We start from the raw sequence: 15,008 nt of genomic DNA on the forward strand, positions 1-15,008 counted from the left end.
GTAAAAGGGGGTATGCTATAACTTATGATATTACATTTAAAATTTAAACTATTTTGTTATCAATATATACAAATAAACTTTGTATCAAAATATAGTGAATGAATGAAATATATTATACATGTTTTCTATTCTTAACTTCAAAATGAAGTATGTAAGTAAATTCTTAATATCCACTTGTTTGTGGAACATGTGTATTCACTTTGACTTGATATTACATCCCTCTAAAGATGTTCTAAATTTGATGTAAGTTATGTATTATAGCATATCATTTGAGGTATAGTGTAATATTTAGTCTTCGGTCCTTTGTGTATGGATAAAAAGAAATCAAACCCACTTGCCATGCCCTGCTTGCCATATTTCCTCTTTCATTAATTGCCCATAATCTATTTTATTTGTTAATACATCATTTATAACCATTAGGAAAACAAAATTTTAATTATCAAATGAGTTTGTTATTTCATCCATAGGTTCAGTGTTGCTATTGCTGAGTTCAGGTCGTATAGCTGAGGGTATTATTTTAATTAGAAAGCCAGTTAAATAATAATAGTTATAGAACATTTTGCATTGTGCATGTTATTTATTTTAGTTTTTAAGTGCATATTTCAGGGAAACAGTTATTTTGGTTACTAGTAATATCATTTACAAGAAACTAGAGTTACATTTTGTCAGGAAGCTGACAGCAAAACATAAAAGACCAAGTGAAAGTACTGAATATCTTGTTTTCTGTGTATATCTTTACTTATTATTGTAAAAGTAAATGTTGAAGTTAGAAACTTGTTCAATAAGTTTAGATTTATCTGGATAAAAAACAACACAAGGTATGCTGAGGAGTGTCTCGTGCATTTTGTATATGATTTATAGCTTTTGTTGTGAGGTTATTAATTCGACACTTTAAAGAGCAATGAAACAATGAAAATCGAGTTAAAACAGATGTAAAGTGTTATAATTTGTTCAGGATAAATAATTATATTATAGTCATTCAGAAGAAAAAGGTATATTTCCTATTTTGTGAGTGTTCATAATAAGGTTTGTCAAATTGACTGAAACTGTGTAATATTGTAAATAAAGTATAAAGTTTTGCAGAAAATAAACTTTTATTATTCATTTACGAGAATTTTGAGGTTATGTAAATGCAATCTGAAGCCGTGAGTTAAAAAAATGTATTTTTAATGTTAATACGAAAACCACCTTACTCTCAGACTACTCAGCATCTTTGTGATACTCTGACTCCATATATTTGCAAGCAGATATTTAATAAAAGTGCCTTTTTAAAAATTCTGATTGCATGTATTAAAAGCTTTCTAAGTTTCATGAAGTTACTTAACATTAAAATATATAGTTTGTATGCTTTTGTTACACAGTGATTGCACGGTAGGGCAAATATTGAATATTTTAACTTGTTTTATGGATACAAACATTTCTAAATTCAAAAGAACTGGAATATATTACAAATTGTAAAATGTATTTTGAACTAATTACATTAAAATGAAGTAAGTATAGCTAAAGAGTTAAAAACTGGTGTTGATTGCATTAGCTGCTTTATTCATTACTACTACTACTATCAATAGTCTTGACATGTACAAGTTAAATACTTATTTACAATAACTAATCCTCATTATATTCATTAACTGCAGCATTCTAAAGAAATGACTGTAAACTTGTGTTTGGTTAATTCCACATTACATGAATATATTGATAATGTTTCTAATTCTGACATGTGCAAGTTGACTATGTCAGATGAAATGTTGCCCTGTTATTTTTATGAGATGTTCACAAGAGATTACTTTGTTGAATAAAGGTAATTAAGATAATTATAAACCTTTTCTTGCTGGAGCTAAAGAATGTATCCACAACTTGTGGACAGAAGTACTCAAAGAATATCATATACAAGAAATGAATGTGTAGAGTTGTGGGGTGAACAGAATCTGTGTTTATATCTCATGTTAAATGTAAGATAATTTGAGAACACTGGCTTATGTTTCTAAATATGTATCTGTCAGTGGTGTTGCTTCAAACATATTTTTATGATATAATGTGCCCTTTTATGCCTTTTTATTTTTGTTTGTACATGTATTGCCAACAAAGAAATAGAAACACTATAACCTGAGTAAGTTTGAAAGGTTGGCATTTCTTCTGCAGGGGCAAACTTCCAAAAGCTCTCAGGTTTCTATTTCATTTTTATCGAGACTTCTTATACCTTCATGATTTTAGAACATCATAATTGTACGTGTACTGTGCCATTATGTTCTTAGGATTACCTATGTTTTCATCACTGTTAAGATTGGATGTGTCTCAAATATTGTTAGTTATTTAGTGTATACCTACGCTAGTTTGGGACTTCATTCAAATGTTTAGCCCTTAGGAGTTATAAACAAAGAACACCAAACAGATACCCCTAGGAAAGTCTTTCAATGATGACAGTTTTCCTTATGGTACATAAAATAAATGTTAAAATAATTTTGTACATTAAACCTATTTGGTACTTTACTGTCTTAAAAAAACTGACATACACTATGTGTATACCATTATCAAATATTATTTTATTCAGAACTTGTATTGTATGGAGTACTGAGATTATTTGAAATTTATTTTCTAAGTCCAACACAAGCTGAATTTGTTAACAACTGATTTTTCAATCCTCTAACTTGTATAAGTGTAAGTTCCATTCTTGTTTTAGGCCCCAAACAGGACCATATTGCAGCCCGTGAATTCATTCTCCAGATGTACTTAGATCAAAGTCCAGATCCAGATCATATGGTGTATTCACACTTCACTTGTGCCACAGGTATGTCAAAACATTTCCAGGTTGTGCATTAGTTTTAATCTCATTTTCTTGTATAATGCTTTTCTGTTCATGAGTTGAAATACAAAAATGTTTATTACCAACAAAAGCTTGTCATATACGAACTATAAATATCTTTTAAAACTAAAATATTTTTATCCATAAAAGCTTATTCAGTGCCAGATTTTGATAAAAATTGCTGTATTAACATTTAAAGTTTGTCATTAAAAAGTTTGTGGTTAGACATGTAATGCTGGACATTTTGTTTTCCCTTATGTCGTTTAGTAAGTCAAATTATTTAGAGATTTTTTCACATTAGTTTTGTCAGTGAATACTAATAACTGAAAAGTTAGTCTTAAATAAAAATTGTGTTTTCATATTCTCAAGTTAAATGCAACAATTTCAATGTTCCATGTGTCGGTGAGATGTTTGGAGAACATGGAGTTTCTTTTTAGATAATAACTAGGTTCATATTGAAAGAGAATTTGATAAAAAGAAAATGTCTCTAGAATCTTGCTCAGTTAAGCCAACCATTTCTCTCTCTCCTTGTTCATGGTAGTACAGTAATCCAATAATAGTTCAGATACTTAACATACTCCTGTCCACTTCTCAGTTTGATCAAGTTGGATCCTTCAAGTTGTTTATTCATATAATGGTACATGAAAATTTAAGAAACGTGCACCATCAATTATGCCAGTTCAGTAATCAAGTGCATGCTACAAATGTTGACACATTAAACATTTTTCTGGAAGCTGAGTAACTTGAAACTAGTATCACAACTGTCATGTAGTGTCTAGAAATATTCATTGCTTCTATGATACAACAGAACTCTGTGGAGAATGCTCTGTAAGGTTTCTCAAGAGGTTTTGAAAAGACTGAATACTTCTGTTTCAGTTACTGGTTTCTGTTTGATATAGTGTAAGGCCACTTTTATATGCATATTTGATAACTTAATTAACAAAAACTGCCCATAGAAAATTAACAACATTAGATGAGAAAAGAGGTAATCAGAGTTTTTCAGGAAACTTGTAGTGATAAACAGAAATAGTGTTAACAGTTTTGATTCTTTCAAATTAGACATAGTGACTTTCATTATTACATTCCATTTGAACAATTCATACATTGTGTGTGAAGATTAGTGTAGGTTGTGGTATATAGTTGTGCCTGGTCTCTTGTATTTATATTTTGGTAGTTAGGTGTTTCTTGTGTGTATTTTGGTTTAGTCTATTATCATAACAGGTTATGGTGTTTTATGTTTCTACAGATTGTCAAGTGTGTAACAGTAAAGTGATTTTGGAGCTTCGTTATGTTGTCAGAGTCCATGTCACTGTAATGTTCCATTTACAGCTCAATATTTCATAAGTCTTGCGGTATAGTTTCCACTTCAGTAGCCTTGTTCATAAAGTTGTCATCTCTAAAATACATCGCTTTTTCCTATAGTTTTAGCCTTGTTCGTAAAGTTGTCTTCTCTAAAATACATCACTTCTTCCTATAGTTTTAGCCTTGTTCGTAAAGTTGTCTTCTCTAAAATACATCACTTCTTCCTATAGTTTTAGCCTTGTTCATAAAGTCGTCATCTCTAAAATACATCACTTCTTCCTATAGTTTTAGCCTTGTTCATAAAGTTGTCACCTCTAAAATACATCATTCTTCCTATAGTTTTAGCCTTGTTCATAAAGTTGTCACCTCTAAAATACATCACTTCTTCCTATAGTTTTAGCCTTGTTTATAAAGTTGCCATCTCTAAAATACATCGCTTCTTCCTGTAGTTTTAGCCTTGTTCATAAAGTTGCCATCCCTAAAATACATCGCTTATTCCTACAGTTTTAGCCTTGTTCATAAAGTTGCCATCTCTAAAATACATTGCTTATTCCTATAGTTTTAGTCTTGTTTATAAAGTTGTCATCTCTGAAATACATCACTTCTACCTATAGTTTTAGCCTTGTTCATAAAGTTGCCATCTCTAAAATGCATCGCTTATTCCTATAGTTTTAGCCTTGTTCATAAAGTTGCCATCTCTAAAATACATCGCTTATTCCTATAGTTTTAGCCTTGTTTATAAAGTTGTCATCTCTGAAATACATCACTTCCACCTATCGTTTTAGCCTTGTTTATAAAGTTGTCATCTATAAAATACATCATTTCTTCCTGTAGTTTTCCAGAACTCATGTGAAATGTTATAAAGATAATATCCCTGTGACTATTTCAACAATCTGAGGATACAGAAGAACCATTTATGATGTTTCAGATGACTTGACCCTTTTTATTCTTTAGCTGCTTGTTTTGTTGAATAGATGCATGACAGGAAGCCCTATTGTGTTGAACCATGTTTATGGATTTTTCATCTGTCACAAGGGACCTCACTATTTATTACACCTGGGATAAGTTTTGTTGCAAGTTGAGTTTTAGGTGGCTGTGGTGCTCTGTTGATTCATTCACCTTTGTTTTCCAGTGCCACCATGTGCCAAGGATATTGCCATCTTGGAAGTTCCAGGTTCCCAAAATGATACATTTTTATGATTAAAATGGTTATCAGACACCTTTCTCGGAAAGTGATCAGTGTTTTTGTGACATCACTTTACCTGTCAAGTAATGTCAAATTGTAATTCTGATACATGCTGTTTCACTGCAAGTGTATATTGGCTTACTAATTTGTTATCCCAAATTTTCTTTTAAATAACAACCTGTTTGTATGGGTATTAGTTAGCTCTTCTTAGTTTGTTTATATTTAGGTTGATATCTTTTACTTATATGATGTGTATAGTTATATGACAATATTTAACTTGTTACAGTTTATTTATTGAGGTTGGTATAGCAGTTTTCAGTCAGATATTTGTGTTTTTAACTTGTTACAGTTCATTGACATTGGTTTAACAGTTTTCAGTCAGATATTTGTGTTTTTTACTTGTTGCAGTTTATTGACGTTGGTTAGCAGTTTTCAGTCAGATATTTGTGTTTTTTACTTGTTGCAGTTTATTGATGTTGGTTAGCAGTTTCCAGTTGGATATTTGTGTTTTTTACTTATTGCAGTTTATTGACGTTGGTATAACAGTTTTCAGTCAGATATTTGTGTTTTTAACTTGTTGCAGTTTATTGACGTTGGTATAACAGTTTTCAGTCAGATATTTGTGTTTTTAACTTGTTGCAGTTTATTCACGTTGGTATAACAGTTTTCAGTCAGATATTTGTGTTTTTAACTTGTTACAGTTTATTGAGGTTGGTATAGCAGTTTTCAGTCAGATATTTGTGTTTTACTTGTTACAGTTTATTGACGTTGGTATAGCAGTTTTCAGTCAGATATTTGTGTTTTTTACTTGTTACAGTTTATTGACATTGGTATAACAGTTTTCAGTCAGATATTTGTGTTTTTTACTTGTTACAGTTTATTGACATTGGTATAACAGTTTTCAGTCAGATATTTGTTTTTTTAACTTGTTACAGTTTATTGACGTTGGTATAGCAGTTTTCAGTCAGATATGTGTTTTTAACTTCTTACAGTTTATTGACGTTGGTATAGCAATTTTCAGTCAGATATTTGTGTTTTTAACTTGTTACAGTTTCTTGACATTAGTATAACAGTTTTCAGTCAGATATTTGTGTTATTAACTTGTTACAGTTTATTGACGTTGGTATAACAGTTTTCAGTCAGATATGTGTTTTTAACTTGTTACAGTTTCTTGACGTTAGTATAACAGTTTTCAGTCAGATATTTGTGTTATTAACTTGTTACAGTTTATTGACGTTGGTATAATAGTTTTCAGTCAGATATTTGTGTTATGAACTTGTTACAGTTTATTGACGTTGGTATAGCAGTTTTCAGTCAGATATTTGTTTTTTTAACTTTTTACAGTTTATTGACATTGGTATAGCAGTTTTCAGTCAGATATGTGTTTTTAACTTGTTACAGTTTATTGACGTTGGTATTACAGTTTTCAGTCATATATATTTGTGTTTTTAACTTGCTATAGTTTATTGATGTTGGTATAGCAGTTTTCAGTCAGATATTTGCGTTTTTAACTTGTTACAGTTTCTTGACGTTGGTATAACAGTTTTCAGTCAGATATTTGTGTTTTTAACTTGTTACAGTTTATTGACGTTGGTATAACAGTTTTCAGTCAGATATTTGTGTTTTTAACTTGTTACAGTTTATTGACGTTAGTATAACAGTTTTCAGTCAGATATTTGTGTTTTTAACTTGTTACAGTTTATTGACGTTGGTATAACAGTTTTCAGTCAGATATTTGTGTTTTTAACTTGTTACAGTTTATTGACATTGGTATAGCAGTTTTCAGTCAGATATTTGTTTTTTTAACTTGTTACAGTTTATTGACATTGGTAGAGCAGTTTTCAGTCAGATATGTGTTTTTAACTTGTTACAGTTTATTGACGTTGGTATAGCAGTTTTCAGTTATATATTTGTGTTTTTAACTTGTTACAGTTTATTGACGTTGGTATAACAGTTTTCAGTCAGATATTTGTGTTTTTAACTTGTTACAGTTTATTGATGTTGGTATAGCAGTTTTCAGTCATATATTTGTGTTTTTAACCTGTTACAGTTTATTGACATTGGTATAACAGTTTTCAGTCAGATATGTGTTTTTAACTTGTTACAGTTTATTGACGTTGGTATAGCAGTTTTCAGTCAGATATGTGTTTTTAACCTGTTACAGTTTATTGACGTTGGTATAACAGTTTTCAGTCAGATATTTGGGTTTTTAACTTGTTACAGTTTCCTGACGTTGGTATAACAGTTTTCAGTCAGATATTTATCAATTGTTAGTTACATTTTTTATTGGTAAAGAACTTTTTATTATGAAATCAAAGTTGTGACATTATAATTGAAAATTATAATAAACCTTTTCACTAAAGTGTAATGTCTGGTGATACATTTCATCAAGGATTTTGATTTTTCCAGTTGATGGTGTAATGTAACATTTCAATGTATCATAAAGATAAATATAACATTTTTGTTATATCAATGTATCATAAAGATAAATATAACATTTTTGTTATATCAATGTATCATAAAGATAAATATAACATTTTTGTTATATCAATGTATCATAAAGATAAATATAACATTTTTGCTAAAACAAAAAGTAAAGCTAAGAATTTTTTTACATATTTCAGATATGTTTTGATATGCTTCACAGTTATTAAGGGTGATTTTGTTTTCCACCTTGTCTGATAAGAGAATGTTACAACACACTGTAATACTGTGACTTGAAAGAAAAAATCTCTTATGACCAGTTCTTTTAAACAGTACACTTAAGTCCAGTAAGAGTTTAGATATATTTTATTATGAGTAATATTCATGTTTGTGAAAACATTAACAGAAGACTAACACTTTCCACTGATCAGAAAATTCTGCTTGCTTTGATAAGTTGAAGTATTCTCTTTCCAAGTATTGTAATCTGTTATTTCACGGAATGCTTTTCACATGATAACCTGTTGACTGTAATAATTCTTTATTTAAGTTTTAATATTTAATGTTTTATGTACTGCATGAGGTGAAAGTAAATTTTATAATGTAAATTTTATGCTGAAATTTCAACAGTTATTTTGTCTCTCGTAAAAGTATTTTATCTGATATTACATTTGATTAGGCATAGAGTTTGTACAACTCTGAAATTCAGCATATCTCTCTGTTATCAAATTAAATGTATGAGAAAATACTTTATTACAATTAAAAGTTGAAGAATGGACAAAAGTTATTTGATAAAAGAACTTCAAATGACCCATTTTTGAATTAATATTTTTCAAATATTAATAACTTCAGCTGAATTTTAACGAGTTTTTAAAGTTTACAGCTATAAACTGTTCATGTAATTACTAGAATATTCTGTATTCTACGTTCTGTTGTGCAAAATAATCTACTGACTTTCAATTGTTTCTAGATACCGAAAACATACGGTTTGTGTTTGCTGCCGTAAAGGACACCATCTTACAGTTGAATCTGAAGGAGTACAACCTGGTGTAAAGAAGGGTCTGCCTCGTAAGAGGCCTATCTCTTGTATTCTGCATTTATAAACTGCTGTTTCTGTTAAGATGTAGGTTTTACTGAGGGATAAATAAATATATGCCAGTATGTGTGGGCGAACATGGTATTCTGCACACATTTCCGTTTTTCTGATTCTTGTAAAACAGGACTAACATTGAGGTGTAAGTTCTGTGTACATGTGTAATGATATGATAGAACTTTCACACTTAGGTAGGTGTGCTTTCTTTTCTGCAGTAATGCAATGTATTTAACTTTATTCTGCTGAGGACTAGCTATGGAATTTCCAAAAACCTAAGGTGTCAACCCTTGTTTTTTCAACAAGATATACAAAATTAGCAACACAACCAATTTTTTTCTTACCAAAGAAAGTTTAAAAAAAAAAACTGCATGTGTGTATATGTGTGTGATTTAGATGACTGCATTGGGTGTTGGAACAGAAAAAGATGAATCCGCCCACTTGCAACTGTAGGATTTTACAACGGTGCTTAAAGGTCTGGGAACATAGTTTCATGATACGTAAAAGGTTCAACATCTCTTAAGACGGGCAGTATAGCTCTAGTGAGAACCAGGATGACTATGATATGTTTCAGATTCTAGTCATCTTTGTGTGTGTGTATGTGTGTGTGTGTGTATGTGTATATAAATATATCTGCTTCTTGGTCTTATGAAGGAGAACTGGTCAGATCAGTGACCATAAGATGGTATCAGACTTAATATATGTCTCACATATACAGAAAAGAATTTTTTGGTTTGTGAGGGTCAACAATAATGAATTGTTAGATATTTTAATTTTGTACAGAGAGAAAGCTGTTGTATGCATTAAAAAAAATTGTCACACAAATAAGTCAGTTGTACAAAATTATTTTGAAGTGTTTGCTTTAACAGTATTATTTCTGGAAAAATTCAAATAGTATCAACAAAAGTGCCAAATATTATTCTTCCTCATTATGACAGATTCATAGTTTTGAGTGTTTGAGGTAGTTTTTCATAGAAATAACTTACATAGCAGATGAAATATTATACAGGGTTCAGAGGATGTGATTGCCAGGAATATATTGAGACAACAACATATTACAGTGAATATAATGTGTAAGAGGGAACGGTGGACTGTTTAATAAGTATTTTCTTGTAACTTGCTCTGTTTTCTTGTTATATATTATTTAATGCATAAAATTAAGAACCCAAAGGTATTCCCAAGTAAAAATTAAGTTATGTCAAATAACCATTTTCTGTCTTGTATTTTACTTGGTTTTGTTATGTTTTTGGCTACTTTTTAAAGTTCTTGTAATTATAAATAACATAATACTAAGTTAACTATTGACTTGATTTACACCAGTGATATAAAATAATTTATGATCAAGTAATTGTTTAATACAAACAAATTAAAAACCAAATTCTTGTCAGTATATACAAATATTTGTTTGAAATAGCAGCACTCTCTATGGACAAAATGTAAACATCTATCATTTCAAAAATAAAAAACAAAGCCAACACCTGAAATGCCAAATTTTGTTTGGTCAGTGGCCAAAATTAAAATGACTGTCCAAATACAGTGTTCTTGTGTGTTTTTGACAATGACCTTGTTTATATTTTTAAAATTTATTGCACAAGTTGCTGTAATTGCATCCTTATCCATTGTTTTGTTTTGTTGACCCCATTGACCTGTTGAATTTAATTTTTTGTTTATCAGTGAATTCTAACAGTAATATTAATGCCTGCTAGTTAATCTTGCTGGCATTTAATTTTTCCATACTCGTATTTCTACCCTGGGAAAATAATTTCTTTCCAGTTTTTTGTTTACCTAAAACATAAATGCCTTTTGAATGTGGAAGGAATAACATGTTATTGATATGGCTTGTACACAATACCTCAGGTTTTTATTAATAGTACTTTTGATATCTTTGAGAGAATGTCTTAGTTTACGTGTAGTACACTTTTTTTGTCCTTTTCCTGATCTTTTCATGGTAGTTTCCTTAGATTATAAGTTTGTTTTTAATGGTAGTTTGGTTACTGTGTGAGCACAAAACGTTCTAACAACGCAGTACTTGACTGATGTCTTTAATTTCAAATTTACTGGATATTTCCAAGTTTCATGTATCCTTGTGTGCTTGGATCAGTGAGGAGTGAGTTATTTTCTGTCTTAGGTTTTCAGTTTTTATTTGTATGTATGATTTTCACAAGTGTGAAGAAAAGTATTTATGTCTGATGTACAATAAATATTTGTTAAACAAAAACTGTGCAGGTGGAAGGTGAGCAAAGTTAGATGGAAAATGGGTATAAACTGAATTTTATTATGTTACTGTTTAATTTATCCTAAACTAAACACTTCTAGATCAAGATGACATTAAGTTTTTGCTATCCTCTGTCGTGGGTGAATTTTTTTAAACTTTCTTATCTTTTCTAACAAAAATTCTTTCATTATGCTATATTTTCTGAGAATGAAATATCCATATATGTAATTCAGCTTGTATTGTCACTTAGTGATTTGATTACATGCTATGTATTGTTTCTAATTGTACAATAGCTTTTTAAAGGCAACTAATATAGGATGAAGCTGTTTCAAGTAGTGTTAAAAACATTGTGGATGGTTTTAAGATATTAAGGTATATAGCAATCTTTTAAATAAACAAAATACACAAATTTACAATTATAGAATGTCTTAAAATATGAAATTTGTTTTAAAAGATGACAGGTACTAATTTTTTTGTTTTGGTAAACAATAAGGATAATTTACTTTATAATGAAGTGTAAGATTGTTAATAAATACTAAAAAATCACAAGTTACAGTAACTTTTGAATATTGCTAAACTTGTGTAGTTTCAGAGATGTGTCATTCTTGTCATGAATACAGAAAGTAATTAAAAGATCTTAACTTTTTCTGTACTAGTTAAGCTTTAAATATACCTATTAAAATTGGATACTACTGGTTTCTTTAGGTGGAATGTATATGAATCAGTAACATATTGAACTTCCACTAATTAGTTTCCCATATATATATATATATATAATCTTGCATATGAGCGAAGTATTCTATGTTAAACTACTGTTGTTACTGTGTTACAGACTTAAATGACTGTTTTACAAATCTGTGTCGTAAATTATTGTTTTACAGTATATTTTTGCTGTGCAACATTTTTCTGTTTCCTGTAGCTGTAAATATGAAGTGTGATGTTATGTACTTGATATTTGGGGGAGTTCAGGTAATTTGTAACTTTTTAGAAATTGCTTTGCCGAAATCGTGTTTGTAGTTTTGCTGGCTGTTGTGTATTTCATTTGCAACTATCAAGGTATAACAAGTTTATGGTACTGAAATTTATTTTTAGGAAAAATAGTATTTGTATAAAATAAGTTTGTTTTTAATTATCACCTGTCTTTATGTAGAGAATTTCATTTGATAAGTTACGTGTACTTTAATATAAGTTATTTTTCATAATTTGCAGTTGAATCTGTGTAGTGCTTGAAAGAGATGAGTTTTGACAAGTTGTAGCTGTGTAACAAATTATATCCTTCATTTTCTCTTCTGAAAGATAAAATATCAAATCTCGCACAACTAATGGAATACTTGTATTGATAAATTAATTGAAGGATATTAAAACTACTCTAAGTTATCGACTGAAAATATAAGTTTTTTGTATATGGTCAGGTTGGTGTCACAACTTCTGCAAATTTCCACATATGTTTTGTAAAAATTCAACTTTTTCTCTGTTTATGAATGCAAAATCATTCTCGTACAATGCTACATTCAGATATGATTGTTTTTAAACAATTCATTTTTCTGTTGTGTGTAAGAATGTGTCAGAGGGAGAGGAAATATAGACAGTGAAAATAAGGTGAAAACTATCTTGACAATAATAAGGTGTTATTATATGTTCTGAACTTAACTTTTACTACATTTCTAAACTTCAAACTATAAATGTTCATTAATGAGAGATTGTAAGTGTAACAAAAATGAAAACTAAAATGTAAAGGAAAACTGATGCTTCCACTGTGTGCACAAAGGGTGGGTTTGTGTAATATTTTTAGTTTTGAACTTCTGGTCTACAAACATTGGAACCTTTATTTACACATTTAGAATGACTTACTAATGGACTGTTTTCTGTTTTAAGCTGAACAGTTCCTGTTTTCCACGTAAAAATGGTGATTTCAGTATCTGTTCATTACGATAATAGTTCAGTGTATAATCTGGGTGATTTGTAAAGTATGCAAACTCCCGTTATGTTTTCTGTTTAAAACAACCACGTATCAAGGTTTTCATTGTTTAGTCTAATGAACTAATAACATATGCAAGCTTCACTGTTCACGTTTTCCAAATAGTCATTTCAGTAACAAGTCATTTATTATATTATATTTGTGTGTAATCCTGTATGTAAGCTCCACCTTTCTTCTTAGCTATGTAAAATAATCATTTCAGTATCAGCTCAATCGTAGAGAATTTGTAATAACTGAGCAATCTGTAAAGTTAAGGTGTCTTGTATGAAGTATTTTTAGACAGTTCGTGAAGGTGACTCGTGTTGCACAATTTGAATGTGATAAGTTACTAGTGAAGGAAGAATAGATGTTTTTTTGCTCTTGCTACACAAAAGCCTTGTACAAGGAAGTGTAACTTTTAAAATAATGAAAACTTCTAAATGCTTTAACATGTTATCATTTTGAAATGAGATGCACCCTAAAATCGTTATTTTGTTCTATTTCCCTTCAAACTAAAATTAATAGAATGTGTTTGTATTAAAACTTTAAGCTTTGAATACTCATTTCAAATTTATAAATAAAGTTCATAATTTCAAAATAATGTGTTTGTATTATATTTAATGTATTCATAGTTTTCTCACCAGATGTTTATCAAATGAAATGAGAACTTTAAATGAGTAATGGTTTGGCTGTATAATAATAGGTAGTAAAGTAGATGTCTGTATTAATTTCCTGCATTTGTAAACAAACAAATGCCCCACTTACCTGTGGTTTAGAGTTTATAAGAACTTACTGTTTATATACATGTTTTAAGTTAATAATTACTTCAGTCTGTATTAAATTATCATTTGTTCAGAAGTGAAGCTGTTTCCTGTTTCTCACATGTTTTTATTTTGCTGAACTTGTACACATTACGAGTAGCTGTGAGTTGGCAGTATGCTAGCTTATTTCATTTAGTGATCACAGCGATATACAAATGTTTAGTGGCTGAAATTAGTTATATCATTTGTACTTATTTAAACCGTAAAATACATTAATATATTGAAATTAATATTTTCGAATTATAGATTTCCATTACACGTTTTGCATATTTTAAAATTAAAACTAAGAAATTTGTCAGTGTTTGGAAATCAAGTTGATGTTTAATAATTATATACATTTCAACTCATTAATACAGGTGGCAGGAAGAATTGGGTACGTGCAGAGATACATGCAAATTTATGGTTTTACACTGTTTTACAGTTTTTACGGGCGTTTTTTTTTTCGACTTACATACAAGAGAATCATCTTTTCATGTTCTAAAATAACTTTTCTTTAATCATAAGTTTACATAACTTCCGTTCACACCAAACATGCTTACCATTCCAGCCTTGGGGGCATTATAATGTTACGATCAATTCCACTATTCGTTGGTAAAAGAGTAACCCAAGAGTTGGCGGTGGGTGGTGATGACTAGCTGCCTTCTCTCTAGTCTTTCAGTACTAAATTAAGGACGGCTAACGCAGATAACCCTCGTGTACCTTTGCGCGAAATTCAAAAACAAACTACAGCTAGTGAACAATATTTAAAACCAAGACGTTATATATACCCATTCCTACGGGCTCGTGAGTCGTATATAAATACACGTGGTAACTATAAAGCTTACTTTATTGGTAAAACTACATGTCACCTTCCATGTCGTGCATAAGAGCACATGGTAATTTCAGCTAGAAGCGAATGTGACTTGTATCCAATTTTACAGTAAGAATAACAATCATACTTTTCGAAAATATTGAAATTCACGTCTTCAGACCACAGATTATGAACTCTTTATTAAAGAAAGAAACTAAGTTTGAGAGGTCGGAAGACGTGTAAAAATAATGAAGTTCAAAATTTGTAAAATACGTCTACAACAAAACTGTTTGCAACGTTTCGGGCAAAACCCCTCGTCAGGCAGTGTAAAACATGTTGCATAGAAAAATGACTTCTGTGAATCGTTGAACAATTAAATTATTATTGAAATAATATTTTGCCACTTATAGAATTTGTTTAATACTC

The 15,008-nt window shown here is 29.9% G+C and overlaps 1 protein-coding gene across 1 annotated transcript in view; it reads left to right on the forward strand.

Moving 5' to 3' along the window:
* The window catches only part of LOC143249926 (guanine nucleotide-binding protein G(q) subunit alpha-like), a 63,298-nt gene extending 49,464 nt beyond the window's left edge, over nt 1-13,834 (forward strand). The window contains exons 7-8 of the mRNA XM_076500542.1: nt 2,678-2,785; nt 8,680-13,834. Coding sequence (XP_076356657.1) covers nt 2,678-2,785; nt 8,680-8,762 — 191 coding nt within the window. The 3' untranslated portion in view covers nt 8,763-13,834. The remainder of the gene's footprint in view (nt 1-2,677; nt 2,786-8,679) is intronic.
* Nucleotides 13,835-15,008: the final 1,174 nt, after the last annotated feature.

Source organism: Tachypleus tridentatus, chromosome 4 (assembly GCF_004210375.1).
Source record: "Tachypleus tridentatus isolate NWPU-2018 chromosome 4, ASM421037v1, whole genome shotgun sequence".
Taxonomy (NCBI): Eukaryota; Metazoa; Arthropoda; class Merostomata; order Xiphosura; family Limulidae; genus Tachypleus; species Tachypleus tridentatus.